Here is a 16,272-nt window from a genome sequence, read left to right as displayed (position 1 = left end):
GTTTACACAGGATGTTCCTTCATAATAACCTCGATCATAACCTCCGCCAGCTTTTCCCTTTCTTGTTTGTAACAGTGTGGAGGACAGGGATGACACGGAGGGGGCATTAATTGCACCAAAAGGCCTTTTAATGACATCATATTATATTTAGCAGCTTAGTCAAGAAACTTATTTTTAAGAACACTGCCCCTTTGAAATCTGCTTGAGGATAAGTCTTGGCACAGAAAAACAAGACAACGAGCATCTGTGCAAAGATGTTTTGGTTCCATAGCAGTAGAACTGTTGTGTAGATGTTCCAATTAGAGACATAGAGAGGTACAGCATGGAAACAGGCCCTTCAGCCCATCAAGTCCACACTGACTATTAACCACTTACATTAATCCCATTTGTTTATACTCCCACATTTTCATTAACTCCCCACGCCCCCCAGATTTATCCACCCACCCACACACTAGGGCCAATTAATTTACCAACCTGCATGCCTTTGGAATGTGGGAGGAAACCAGGGCACCCGGAGGAAACCTATATGGTCACAGGGAGAACATGCAAACTCCACACAGACAGCACCAGAAGTCAGGATTGAACCTGTATCTCTGGCACTGTGAGCAAGCGATTCTACTAGCTGTGCCACCCTAAACTGCTGTTTGATTGGAATCTTCACAGATCAAAAGGGTCCCAGGTGTAGAGAGTCAGGTTTTGCATGGTACTCCAGATGTGGCTCAATGTACACTCCAGAGAAGCAGTATTTTCTTGAACCTAAAGCTCTGTTCATGTACTCTGTATGTCTGTAATCACATCTAATCCAACTTGATGACGTGCTTTTCTTCAAAGAAGCCATCCAATTTAGTTTTTAAGATATCTTCAGTCACTTTCTCAGTTAAGTAAAGCTTTTCCAACTGAAATCACGCTCTTCAAATCACACACTTTCTTGCCTTGCTTCCTTAGAGCAAACATCCTCAGTTAGATCATTAGCCTCTCATCCACATTAGTTGGCAAAACCTCCTTTACATCCTCCCTCAGTCTTTTGTCCAATAGGTGTCCCAATTATGTGAGCCTAAGCCTACATATTTATTCTTCATTTCTCTCATCACTCAATTACCTCTTCTCTTTGTCTCTTTGTCTGTCCTAACTCGACTATATCCTTCTAGAGCTCAAATTCCTTCTAATGTAAGTTCCAGAAGAGCACACAGGGTTCCAGGTGCAGGCTGTGAAACAATCAATACAGCTGGAAGACAAGCTGCCCCAGTTGACATCCTATTTCTTGTTCTTTATATATTAATATCCCAGTGGTGGTCTTTATTGAAATTAGACATTGGCTTTAAAATGTTAAGCTGCTAACTTATTGAGAAGTTTGCAGCATTAACCACTTAAGTTAAGCACTTCCAATTGCTTTCCCAATCCATTTTTGTCAGTATAATCCCATTCATTTTCCATCCCACCTGGCTTACCTTGATACATGGCTTTCCACTTATCACCTTTACCTGCCATGCATCAATTGCCAACACATCTCCAGGTCATTCTAGATCTTGTTCATTTCTCCCACTGCATTGGCTGCTCTTACATTTTAGCATTAATATAAACTGGAAAGCGACACAATCAATACCTTCAACTAGATCACTCATGAAGATTTTAAGAGGTGCCAGTCCCCAGAAATGCATCACAACCTTCTACCCAGAATGCCTGCCACTGATTTTGGCTCAAGGCTTTCTACTGGCTGGCCTTTATTTGATCTGTGGCCACCTGACGTTTCAACAACTTTTCTGTTAATTTGCTCAAGCAGTTTTGTGTAAACCTAAGGTGCAAATGAACCACATTTACTTTGACCCTCTATCTGCAACACCTTCTGAAAATAAGCTATTAAACTATTTATGTTTGACATTGCTTTTTTAGAACAATGCCAACCTCTGCCAATTACGTACGGGTTAGGAAGTTGTGGGCATGCTATGTTGGCGCCAGAAGCGTGGCGACACTTGTGGGCTGCCCCCCAGAACACTACACAAAAAATGCATTTCACTGTGTGTTTCGATGTACATGTGACTAATAAAGATCTTATCTTATCTTATAAATACTTTGCTACCTGGTTTTGGCAATCAACTTTAGAAACATTCTTAGTACTGCTACTTTGAGGCCCATTTTCCAATAAATGCATTATTTTTACATTCTCTGGTCCACTGTTACCACTTTCTCTCTTAAGAAATCCCTAACATTAGATCTAGAACTCAGCACGTTCTAACCTCTGGGTTGCATTATTCATTTGGATTTCATACGTCATCTTCTTCTTAGGTGCTCCTTTTGGATTGAGGATGATGTGCTTCCATTCCAATTATGTGAATTCTGAGGTAGCCAATGCAGCCAATGTAAATTCCTATGCAAGTAGCTAGTTATTAATTCTAATACAGTCAATTTCATTACACTCAATCTCACTGTCTCAAGCATCAACTTGTCTACACTATTTATTATTCTATCCTGCTTCTTTGCAATAGAGTGTCGATTGTTTCACCACAGACCTAGAACCCCCTTTCCTGCATTTGATCCCAGAAATTAGAATTGATTAGCAATATACTCAATTTTTATTCCTCTTCCTCAATTTTGTCACTTTGTGGGTCTCAACATTTAAATGACAACCCCAAAGTGCCCAACATCACAATTTATCCAGGTCTTCTCCATTTGGTAAGCTTATTCTCTGTTAACTGAGACACCCATCTAACCTCACATCAAGTCAACTTGGATAGTCTTTTACTATCATTTCCAAATCACTGATAACCTGGAGTTCTGGATACCTAGAACTTTAGGAGCAATAGACCACTGCTTCTGATTTATCCAATTTCAAAACCACTTCAGAATCTGCATTCTTATTCCATGTCTTCCATCCTGTGGATCATGCTACTAAGTGATACAATGTCAAAACCTTCACTAAACCCTGAATATATATTACACCCAGTATATCTCCCATGCTCCTCATACCAGATATTTCTTACAAAATCTCCAATATAAAACTATTGAGCATGATTTCCCTTCGTTATGCCATATTAATTCATTATTGAATTGCCTGGAAATTCACTCCAAGTTGATAGCACTGTATACGTCAACCAGTAGCATCAACGAGATGTAATCTGCCTCCAAAAATTGGTTGTGGATTTACTATAGTGCATTTAGCATTACCAACTGCAGATAAATTCTTACGCATGCCTGTCTTAATGTGTTTTATTTCCCTCCTTCAGGATACCCTTGAGTATTTTTCTTTCTGTAAGCATTCATCACAGTGACACTAAATTCTCTGGGTTTACAATAAAAATTATTATCCACGGGTAATACTAATGTTTCAAATGGTATTACGAATGATACTGCAAGATTCCGACTGGTTTCACTGGTATCCTTTCATTCCATCCCCTCTGCACTTCCACATTTTTGCATGGTAAAATATTTTCCTAACTCCTGGTAGAGATTCAAGAGACTGCTGATGCTGAAATCAGTGGGTCAGGCAGCACCAAAAAGGGGAAATGGACAATCAATGTTTCAGGGCAAGACCCTCATCTGGACTTCATGAAGATTCTCAACCTGAAATTATCGACTATCCATTTCCCTCCACAGATACTGCCTGACCCTCTGAGTTCCTCCAGCATCGTGTGTTGCTCCTGGTACCGATACTCCACTTTGGCAGGGTTCTCTTGCTTCAGTCCATGAAAGATGTACAATAGTGATATCTGACCTGAACTTGAGGAGATAGATAGACAACAGAGACAGAACCAGAAGAATATTTTAAAAGGGTGAGATGAAATAGAAGTGAAAGGGGTCCCATGTGGAGAATAAATATCAACACAAATCTGTGGGGCCAAATGGCCTGTTTCTCCGCTGTACTAACTATATAATTATACATAAATAATCACAGTTTAAAAGAAGAAACTTTTAATTTGTATTCAGTCTAATGTGCATCGCTATTGCAAAATACATGTTAGGTCATTGAAACAACAGTAGCTGAAAGCCAGATGTGACCTGGCAACCCAGGTGTTCAGGAAAAATGCTGTTAACAGTAAGGATTGATGATCTAATCAAAATGTCACACTCAGATCCTCAGCAGGGTGGTTTTGAGTGGGGTGAGGAGGATAATATCCAACGGCTTTACTCATGCTTAGTATTATGGTAAATCAATGCTGACATTTTCAATTGTGAAAAGATTTTCTTTTCCCTAAATAACGTAGGAAACAACTCTCTCAGCTTTCCGGAGAAAGTCATTCAATAGAGCACAAGCCAAACTCTTCAAAGACTAGATTTAAGAGGGAAAAAATTAGGATTATTAATGTTAAAAGTAACAGAATAAAGTTAAAACAGCGCCTGGATCTATTCACCTTGTAACTGGAATGAAAGTGTTAGTAACGGGGTTTTGCTTTTCCTTTCTACAACAGGCAAAAAACTATCCAAACTATGCAGATACTAAAGATATACATACACATGGACCTCCCCCATGTAAATACATGCATTATATTTACATTCATATAAACTTATGCAAGTTTACTTGGGTTTCCAATGGATGAATCATCAGCAAATATTCAATAGAATATTGTGGAATTCTTTCAATAAATTTATTCAAATATATTTCAGATCAGTGGCACTGACCTTCCTTCATGTATTTAACTTTTACTTCTAAATAGGAAGAAATAAAACTACCCAGGTTCAATTCCACATTAAAGTTAGCAGTGGTGTATAATATGAAAAGAATTTATGAGGCATTCCATGACAAAGAACTTGCAGCACAGAAACATTTGGCCCAACCAGTCCATGCCAGTGTTTAAGTCCCACTCAAGCTTCATTTCAACCCTCCTTCACCTCACACTGTACGTGGATCCTTCTATTTCTTACCCCCTGTGTTATTTACCACAATTGCATGTAAGATAGATCGTTAAATATTCTTGCCTCCCCTTAAGTTAAGAAGCTTTTTCTTCCAGAATTCCCATATGTATTTATTAGTGACTGTCTTATATTTATGGCCCCTAAATTAATCTCCTGCAAGTGGAAACATCATCTGTATATCTACCTTATCAAAACTGTCATTTTAAAGACTTCTAATAGGTCAATCCTCAGTCTTTTCAAGAGCCTCAACCGATGCATTCTCCCCAAAAGGGTATAACCTCACATCTGGTATTATCTTAATAGATCATTTTTGTACAATATTCAATAGCCTTTGTAAAAAAAAATGGAGAGCAGAACTGTGCATAGTATCCCAAGTCCAGTATAATCCCAAATTTAGCACAACCTTTTTTTCTCCCCCCAATTCCTACACCTCCAGAAAAAAATCCCAGTGCCGTTCACTTTTTTCAATGGCCCTATTATCCACAACAACCAATGTTACTGATTTGCATATCTGTATCCTAGAACCAGACAACTTTGCATTCAGCTTCACCAGGGGGGTAAATTGCTGCATGACTCATTCAAATAGGTTGATACATGGTGGTGGTGGAGCCTTGAAGGAGTGCTGCATTACCAGAGGCATCATCTTTCAGATAAGCTATAAAACCAAAGCACTTTCTGCTCTCCCAGAGATAAAAGATCACATGGCATCCTTCCAAAGAAATGCAAAACACCATTCCTCAATATTCCACCTGATATTTGCCTCCCAATCAATAACTAAAAACAAATAACTGAGTAATTAATGGATGAATAAGCTTTGTATTTTGTAAAAGCTTACTGTGGACAAATTGGTAGCTACTTTTCATATGACACAACAGTGATTATGTTTCTAAGTGACTTTTGGGTGTAATATCCTTTAGGACATTCTGAGTTTATCAAAAGTGCAATACAAGTGCACACTCCCTTTCTTTGCTTTTTTAACCCCATCTAATAACCAAGGAGCTATTCTTTTTACCAAAATGCATCACATCATATTTATCTACATTAAAATTAATTTTCCAATTAAAACCCATTTTGCAAGATTATTAACGTCCTCTGGTCTTTTGGCAGGACTCCTTCTGTGTTAGCTACAACCCCCAATCTGGTATCATGCACAAATTCAGAAATACTGTCTGCTTCAACCACTGCAAACCTGGGTCACAAAGTTGGTCCAAGGTCTGGAGGGGAGGATAATGGAAGGAAGGGAAATAAGTGAAAATAATGCAAAACAAGAAAGCAGCAAGTAATTTGTATCTATAGCACCATTCCTGTCATGATGATGTTCTACAGTGTTTCAAAGCCAATTCATTATTTTCCCAGTGTAGGAAAAGATAATTTTATTCACTGATATTCTATACAATTTTAAGTACATTACAATGCAATCTCAGAAAAAAAAATTAAGGAATAGTCTTTTTTTTCCTCAATGAGTTTTTGATTATTCCAAAACTGCTCCACCTTCAGAACCACCTGCATGGTTACAAAACAGTTTAAAGAATGAATTTGTTGCCAGATAACATAAGAATCACTATTGTTTTTACGGTGAACATAAATTATCAGTGCCTGTAAATCAACAGTGATGAACAATGCATTAGAGGGAGGCTCTAATATATGGGCATGATTTAAATTCCTTCTTGGCACGTTAATTAACAAGCTTGTAGTCAAGTTCAGGAGTGATGCTGCTTTGGCTTACAACTTATTTTGTGTAACATCAACACAATTAGATTTCAGAAGACTAAATAAGTTTCATTTACACACTCCCTAGATACAGCAAAATAGTTTGAATACTATTGACATGTGCTTACAAGGTTCCACAGAGTTAATCAACAATTTCCATCTACATAGTACGCTTAACAGAGTAAAACCTCCCTAGACACTTCACAAGTACATTTTCAGACAGAAACTGGCACCAACCCACTTAAGGAGGTTAGGACAGAGGTTTAAGGGAAACCCAAAGCTTGGGGTCTCGGAAATGAAGGCATGATGCCAATGGCCAAGTGATTAAAGTCATTGATGGTCAATAGGCCAGAATTAGAAAGCAACTGATACGTCAGTGGGCTGGAGGGGATGATAGAGAAACAGAGGGGCAAAACCCTGGAGGATGAAAATTTTATCTGAGAATCGATGCAGGTCAGCAAGCAGAGTGGTGCCAGGTGAACGGGACTTGGTACAAGTGAATAGAGATTTTCTTTAAAGAAATGAGTTGCTATTTAATAGATTACACATTCTTACACTGCTGGAATACAAATGTAAATCTTAGAAGTCTGCACACAATTCAGGACCAGATGTGTCAAATTATAAGATTTTCAGATTCAGTTTCAGTCTCTCTGTCGACAAGCTGTCATCTGCTGGAATTTATCATCAACCCAGAGTTACCATTCACCGGTTGCCAAACTGAGGCAGGTCACACACAACGAGACTTAGATATCAGTTGCCGCTAAATTGAAATTTGGCAACAATGTCAGCCAGAGCAAACAGCTGTTATTTTAACGACAAGCAAACCAATTCTGTCTTTTTAGATTATGTTAATATAAAACAGTGTCACTTCACATATCAGAGAGCTTTCAGCTTTTGAGCTTTTTGAAGGCCATGCAGACTGAATCTATTCAAACTTCATCTTTTGACAAACAGATCCAATGTTCTAAAAATAACAGGTGAGAAGAGAGGTGGAATTCATGATAAAAAAGCCTTCTGACACTACATGCACTGTAATCTATCTCTTCCCTGCCTACAAGCAAGCATATGTTTGCAATTGCTTTTCCTCGTCCCCAGTTACCATTGCATTCCTTGAGGTCTGGATTTCAAACTGGTGCAGTTATCAATCACCTAGCAGGCTTTGTCAAACTTGCTGAACCTCTGGCACCAGTACTTTCTTAACATTTGCTGAATTTGTTCCACTTAATAAGCCCTCCCAAATGACCTTATTCTAATTAACAACAGCAAAGGAAGAAATATGAACGTTAATTAATGATGAGATAAATTCTGTCTCAAGGACTGGCAGAAAATGATGACACCAGTTTCAGTAGTTTTGGAAGAATTGTCATTCAGTTTAAGAGAACAATCTTTAAATCTGCATTTTTATGATGCTAGCTACCGGGTATCTAATGTGGTTTAGATTAACTATCAGGTATGGCTAAATTGCAGTTATTTCAAGATTAATATTACAAAAATGTATTACTTTAATTGCTATTGAGATACGGATATCCTAATCTGAGTAACTTAAAAATGCTGCACATTATGTATATTACAAACATGATTGACCGCATGGTATAGGTTGCATCCTGAATTACATTGATGAAGGAAGCATATCAGAATTTTACTCATAATTTGCAATTGCTGGGTACAGTTTCATGGTCTTGTAACTGCTTTAAATTTAAGAACAAGTTATTCTAACACTGTGGAGCCCTGCCATCTAAGTACTTTTTATGGGAGGAGTAGGGTTAAAAAGAAGATACACTTCTAGTAATGCTAGATTTTGTTTTTGTTGTTTACCCACATTTGCTTGTGGATTATTTTGGTTTAGAAAGAACGTTGCATCATCACCTATAACAGCAACTTTTCATTCAGGAAATTCCTGGATTTAAACATATGGTATTTTCATTGGACTGTTGACTTGGAATTAAATAAATCTTTGTATAATTTAGTGAGGACTTTAACAGACTGGAGACTTATCCCGGTTTGTATTTGAAATATTTACAGACAGCTGTGGACCACCCACATATATAACTGGCGTGCAAATTAGTATTCATTTTTAATTTTGCATTAGAAACAGATGAAAAGGTTCTGCTTTTAAAAGTCAGATGCTGTATGTTCACAGTAAGAACGTAATTACTTAGACGATAGCTTAATATTCCACCCCTCATTATTCAAAGACTTTGGATGGATGAAGTGGTTAGAAGGATATCCCACAGTACAATCTATTAGTAGCCTCTCAACAGTTCCTTGTGCCATCACCAGCTGGAATGATTGGACTGAAACTATTTTTAAGTATAATAGAGAGACCTCCAGACAACATATCTAAATGAAAACATCTTTAGCCAACCACTCTAAAAATGTTCTCTTGTTCAGCAATTAGTGTTAATTAAAAAATAGAAAAACTTGCATTTCTATAGCATCGTTCATTTCTATAGTATCGTTCAATACTTTTGTAAGTGTAGCCTCTGCTGTAATGTTGAAAATGAAGTATATGGTTTGCATATAGCAAGTACTTTCAAAGAGAGTTGTGATAACAATTAGTTCTATTTTCTTAGATATCAGCCAGGTTGCCAGGCGGAATTCCTCTGCTCCTCTTCGAAACATTACCCTTGCATACGCATTTGGGAGGGTAAATAGGATTCTATTCAAAGGGCAGCATCTCTAACAATACAGCACTCTCTCAGTGCTGCACTGTCGAGTCAAGTCTATATTTTTGTGCTCAAGTGCCTGCAACGGAACTTAAACCAACAATCCTTTGACTCAGATTGTGGTGGTAAGTGTAGAAATATCACAATCAACAAATAAAATGATGTATTTCAATCAACACCACTTCTCCATTAAAATATGGTTTAATAAATAGTAAGACTGAAATACATTGATTGGTTGAAAATTGTTCTTATGTTCTGAAGCTTTTCCTCCATTATATTATCTGCTGCCTAATCCCAGCAAAGAACTGGATTCACTTAATTAATTTTATATATTAAAGTCAATTCAGGCATTTAACATTTCACTGAATACCTATTCTAAATAACTACATAATATTTTATTGGTATTTTGAAGAAACTTTATTGTATAACCAACTACACTTAGGAATTTGTACGTTTTCTGCAAATTTCCTATTTTTTCAATTAATCTTTCCCACCAAGTCACATTCCTTCTTCTATTTGGTAACTGACATTCTTAATGTATAAAATAAAGCATTTGAACAATATATTTGAAAAATTGCAAAGTAGATAATAGTATGTTTACAATTATTGTCTTTCAGTATCTTCAGTGGTTTTTATTTGAACACAGACTTTCCCAAATGGCAAGATTTGGATTTGATATTTTAGTCAGAGCTGTGACTCAGTAAATTGACTTTGGATTTTACAAGCTACTTATTTGCAGAATGCATCTTATTTCTTGGGAAGTATCAACAGTATTTAATTAGCTACACCAATGGAATATTTCCCCAATTAATTTTTGAAAAAAGCACAATACAACAAAACTTTAATGAGGTAATGTTTATATTTATTGTGAGTGTAAGAACATATAGAGGCTATGTGCAGGTGTGTATATGAAGAGGAGGAAAAAACGAGAACATGTGTTAATTATACGTTATAGCTTTTGTTTTGCTTTTGACTCTTTAGAATAAGTATTTAAGTTGAGGAGGAAAGACACAGAGAAGGAGATAGAGAGAGGGACAGGTCTAGGAAGAGAGAGGAAGGCAGTGGGAACAGAGGGGGAGAGGCAGAGAAAGAAAGGAATGAAGAGAAACAGAGAGATCGAGAGAGGGGGAACAGACAGAAAGAAAGAATTGCCCCGATTAATGGTGGGTTGCATATCCAGAAATTGCATCTGACTCTGAAATTTACTCAAACAAATGGAATGAATTTCAGAAGCAGAATAGAATGCACTAACATGACAATATAGTGTGTTTAGCAATCTATTCAGTGACACAGTCAGGTGACCTGGAATGTTTGTTTTCTACAAGGGTTGCCAACACCACATTCCAATAGTAAGGGAGGTTATGGGTGGATTTTACGAGCAGGGTGCCCAGGTCGGTCCCTGGTGTCTAGGCCCAGAATCAGGTGGGTCTCAATCCTATCACTGTGCTTAAGCAGTTCCTGGTACCGAGTGAGCCTCAAGACTGGGAAGATAATGCTTTATTTAGGAGGGAGGGGGAGGAAGAGGCATGCTCCTACCTCATGTCTATGGCCAGAGTCTCCACAGGGCTTCAGGTTAAATAGTAAAGATGTCAGCAGCTGCTCTCTTTAAAGAGTTGTGTCTGTCCTGGGGATCCTTGCACTGCCGCAATGGACCCTATTGTTTTATGGAACAACAAGCATCCCATTTCAATGTCCCACAAGACAGACAACTTTCTATTAAGATACAAAAAGTCCCAAACATATCTGTTGGCAACCTTACTTCCCACTGATTTTGAACTACACAACCATCTCATCCATCAGCCAATGTCCTGGGCTCCCCCAATCCCAAATATGTTCTGTCCATCTACTGATTACTAACTGTTGTCTTGCATCATCTGATAAATTGGTACCCGTTCATTATAGTCACCATTTGGAGGAAGGATAATAAGGTATTGGTGTGTTCTAGCTGTCCGTCGCTAAGAATGGCTTGTAGAACACTGTTGACAGAGTTGGTGGTGTTGTGAAGATCTGTTGGGCTATTCATGGGTGAAAGAACCTATGCAAGGGAATAACCTATTTGACGTCATGGAACAGATTCAGTACAGATAAATGCAGCTAAAAACTGGGATATAATTAAGCATAATTAATTACCCCAAGTGTAAGTCTCAAGTGTAACCTGAAGTTTAGAGCAGATGATTCTTCTTGGCTCCTTTGAGACCTCCAACATCTCAGATGCCAGACTTTAGCCAAATGGAATGACGAGTGACCGAGACACAGGAAAGGCTAAAGATTCCAATACATTCCAGATATAATACTAAAAGTCTGTACTCAGAAATAGCTGTCCCCTCAGCCAAATTTATCCAGTATAGCCAAAATAATGGAATCTACTAAGCAACGTAGAACACTGTCTAGTTACAAAAGGAAGACAAAAACAATTTGAAAATTATTCGTCTGATGTCAATTGACAGCAAAGTGATTGATGGAGTAGTCGATAGTACAATACAAGAGACTTGATTTACACGAGGAATATGTGATAGTCACTCCTACCAATACTAATATGCACCTTCAATAGTGGATTGGTTACCCTGCTGTCTAATTCAATTCCCCCTTGTGCTCTTTCTCTCATCAACAAAACAGATACTACCTCCAATATTCAATTCAGATGCTCAGCAATGGTTCCATCAGGGCCATTCAGTTCTAAAATTCATTATAGCTTTGGTCCATATAAGAGCCAAGCAGACATGAAGCCAGAGTGAATTCCCTTGGCAAAAAGTTAGTATTCTAGTTGGAGCCTAATTAGAAATGAATAAGAACCAGGCATAAGACTCACTATTGGTAGGAGTCATAGTTTACACAAGATGGATGTAGATGTCAGAAGTTACTTATCTCAGCAGTAGGTCAATGAAATAGGAGTTAGTCAGGACAGCATCCTGACCTAAACTACCCTTAGAGTGGGAGGTTGGTGGAAGAATCGGGGGTATTAATGGGCATACGTGAGAGAATATGTTACAGAGAAACATGAGGAATAGGATTGATGGGAATGCTCTAAGAGCTGGCAAAACACTTGATGGGCAAATGGCCCTATTCAATGTTGTAAGGAAATATGGAAAAGCACCTCCCAAGGCAATAATCGTCATCCACAAGGACAAGGATGTCAGGTGCACTGGAACACCTTCATGTCCGAGATGTCCTCTCAATCACACACACAACTCTTGTCTGAAAATGGAGTAGAAATCTGGAACTCCCCTCCCCAATCTAGAGTATTGAAGCTCAAGAAATGAATAAAATCTTGTTAGAAACATGTTTCAGAGCCAAGGCAGGTAGATCAAGTTAAGGTGCAAGTTCCTGTGATCTAGTTGAATGGTCTACTGTTGTCCCTATGTTCCTGAATTGTGGTTTACGTAGTATTAGGAATACTGACTACAGTAGAGCCCACTTGGAAACAGGAGGTAGATATTTATCCTCCATCACTAGTGCTAAATGTGTGACATAGCAACAGCTCTGCACTGGGCTCAATTTCTGAAATTCAGCTCCATTGAAGACAAAATCCTGGAATTCTTTGCCTTGCACTATGTGTGAAATCTATCACCACAGGGTCCGATACAGGTCAGGAAGCAGGCCCATAGCCACCTCCTGGATGTTACTCATCATGGTTACTAAGACATCTTTAATTTGTGTCTCATCCTGAGAATGGATATTTGAAACTATGAACCTATCAGCCTTGCCACCAATGGCTCATGAAAGGCCATGATGCCAGCTTTATTTAATCAAATGGATTGAGTTCTAGTCATAGATCATTTCTGCGGATATTCTGCAATATGAAGACTCTCAGATGCAGCACAAAAAATTAACTTAGCCATGCACCATACCAAAAAAATGTTCATTGGTTGACCTAATAAATCCAGTCAATTGAAGTTCTCTTGGAAATGATTATGTTCTCAATCACTAAACAGGGAAGCCCTCAATTAAGAATCTGACCCAGCTACTGATATGGAATCTGATCTATCAATGAATAAACATGGCCTGCGTCAGGAGGCAGTAACACATGTCCTGCTCCTTGTTAACATCAGACTTCCCTAATTGGCTGGTTGGGACATGCCTTCTACAGAATCATTGGGATGATTTAGAAAAGAGGATATGTCCAGAATTGTGAAGACTGTAAGTGCTGGGGCTGTATACAAACATGAAGCATGAATTACAAGGAATGGGCAGCCCTTAAGCAGCAAGACAAAACTAGGCCTGAGCTAACTGAGATTGAACATACTCCTAAAGGATGCTCAACCAGTGCAAGAGTTCTAATTCTCACAATCGATGTCACTGAAAACTGTTTACATCTCTGTCCTGACACATATTTGTAGAATCACATCAAGACCACAAATGCATCTTGTAATGCATACACAACATCACAGTAATAAATAAACATGCTAATCTGTTTCTTAAATAGTTTGTACAAGGTATATGTGCCTTATAAGTAGCACAAACATGTCAAATTTCTTCATTTTTTACTTTACTTACTTTACCAGAAGTCAGTGCTGTTCTCTGCAACATGAAGACCATTATATTCTAAACACATGTAAAAACCGTACAGTTAAAGGAAAACCAAAACTAAACACTTAACAACTCACAGAAATCAATCTATTCTATTACAAGAAAATGCTATTTGCACAATCTCACTGCAAATCATTATTTCAAAGCAATGTAAATATATTAAGAAAGATTTCTATCAGAAGGGCTTTCTAAAATGGTGACAGCAATAAATTTTTCACCTTTAAAATTCTCTGGGAAATCGCACTTGGTAAATCACAAACAATTGTTGCTTAATCTGATAAATTCAAATGGATAGGTTTCTTCTTAATGAAAAACAGGTTTTCATGAGAAATTATTGAAATCTTAACCTACTGCAGAAGAAAATACAGACTGACTGCACCTTTAGTTCAAAAGAAAAGTTACAAATGCAAAGAATTATTAACCACTTGGCTGCATTTAAACCTACTCTAACCAAACAGGCAGTTGACAGCCCGCAACTACTGGATAGTTAAATTAAGTGCATATTAGTACTGTTGGTAGGATTATAAAGGGACTTCTATGTAAATTACCAGTTATTGTAGCCACAAAGTCTAGCTTGACGGTAAATGTGGTTTAAGTTTTGAGCTACAGAACCTCTAAAGTAACATATAATGTCCATGGATGACTACTCTGGGGAAATTTTAATTTAATTTGCCTGTCAGGCATGTGACAGAATTGTGCATGACATAGGTTTTGCAGCCTGCCTTATTTTACTCTCCACTGAAGTCAAGTTGCAAGTTGACATAGAATTTAACACATCTACAAATCTTGGATTTTGAAACAAGCCATGAAGTATCAGTGAGGTCAATGAAGGGTAATGAGGACTGTGTGTGAAATGTGTACTATGGGTTTTCCAGCCAGTGAGTTGGGTTAAAAAGACTCCTTTTGTGGCGGGGATCAAACACAGCATAAACTGTTAAAATACCCAAGCAGTGAATTTGGTCCACAGTGTATTAAATCACCTGACTTGCTTTGTTTGGTCAAATTACATAAACAAGATTGTTGAACATAAAATCAAGATGTATTCAACTTTGTGAATTGTACCAGGATGAAGACCAGAAGTGACAAGATACAAAGAATATTAAATCGGTATTATTGGCTGTTTCTCCTACCTTTCCTTTGGCGTTCCAATGCCGTGTTTGCCCAATAAATGGGTGCTGAGATGTTTCTTCATAACAAAGGCCCATCTGAAATAGAATGAAAAACAAACATTTTGTTCATTTCTGCTTTGGGTCATGCCTCTTGCCTTGGCTACAATGAAACTGTATAGTAAAAGCAGGGTATAAGACATGAGAGCTTTTACACGAAGAACAAAATGCTGTAGGAACTCAGCAGGTCAGGCAGCATCAGTGGAGGGAAATGGACAGTCAATGTTTCAGGTTAAGACTCTTCATCTGGATCCAGCTGTCAGTTTGATACTACCTAGTTTGCTAGCTCTCTTTAGCTGCCATGTCCTCATCATTCCCTTATTTAAGTTTAAAACACTAGTCTTAGACTCATTCCTCATTCCCTTAGACTGAATGTAATATTCAATAATATTATGATTACTGTTACCTAGGAGTGCCTTCATGATGAAGTCATTCATCAATTCTATCACATTGCTTAAAACTAAGTTTGGCATATGTCTATGTCTATGTTCCAAGTCTTATTTAGTGCTCTATTTTTTTAAAATTGTGTTATTTCCTTCCTTGTTTGTGATCTCTGCAAATTCTTTGCAGTTGCTCCATTGATGATATCACTGTTGGATGCCAGGAATCCCTTTAAACTGATGCCCAACAACATAGAGATTACTGAAATTTTGAGAAGCAAGGTTCAAGTCAGTCATGAGCACTTTTAATCCACTGAAGGCAGATTCCAGGATAATTATTTCATAACACGTCCAGTTCGGATACTGGTGGAGAAAGGGGATGGAGGGATCTGGCAGCATTACAAGGAGGAGTTTTTATCCAACCATTAGATTGACATGAATACAAGAACAAAATACAAAATCAATACAGCATGTGGTCTTAGTGGCATTCAAAGAAAGGTGACAAAAATCGCAAAGTTGTCAAAACCTGTAAAGTAACATGCTTATTTGAAATCAATACCATGCAGTCAAGTTGCGTGTTGACACAACATTTAATGCGTCTAAAAGTCTCAGATTTTGAAAGAAATCATGAAGTATGCATGAGAGCCAATAGAGAAATGATTGACATAAACAAAAATGTGGGTCTGCCTTGTGACTAGTTCCCAGAACTGTAAACTATAGTAGTTACTTTAATTGAGCTAAGTTAGCATTGTGTATTAATAATCATTTGGAAAATAATGCATCTTCTGCCACTGAACTGTTTCAGAGCAAAGTAACAAATGTGCACAATATTAATCATTTCAAAACTTATGTAATAGTAATAAATATGCATCTTATGATAAACAACATCATAGAATAATGCAAAAGGCATTATGATGCAGTATCTTCTATCAATATCATAGAATCATAGAAAGTACAGCACAATACAGGCCCTTC

At 37.7% G+C, this 16,272-nt stretch overlaps 1 protein-coding gene across 4 annotated transcripts in view; it reads right to left on the bottom strand.

Moving 5' to 3' along the window:
* Window positions 1–16,272, bottom strand: part of znf407 (zinc finger protein 407) — a 379,875-nt gene that overhangs the window by 183,066 nt on the left and 180,537 nt on the right. For all 4 annotated transcript variants that reach the window (XM_052023962.1, XM_052023966.1, XM_052023963.1 and 1 more), the window contains one exon: window positions 14,882–14,956. In XM_052023962.1, coding sequence (XP_051879922.1) covers window positions 14,882–14,956 — 75 coding nt within the window. The remainder of the gene's footprint in view (window positions 1–14,881; window positions 14,957–16,272) is intronic.

This window comes from Pristis pectinata, chromosome 9, assembly GCF_009764475.1.
Source record: "Pristis pectinata isolate sPriPec2 chromosome 9, sPriPec2.1.pri, whole genome shotgun sequence".
Lineage (NCBI taxonomy): Eukaryota > Metazoa > Chordata > Chondrichthyes > Rhinopristiformes > Pristidae > Pristis > Pristis pectinata.
Note: the sequence above shows the minus strand (reverse complement) of the source record. Positions and strands in the feature narration are given on the sequence as shown.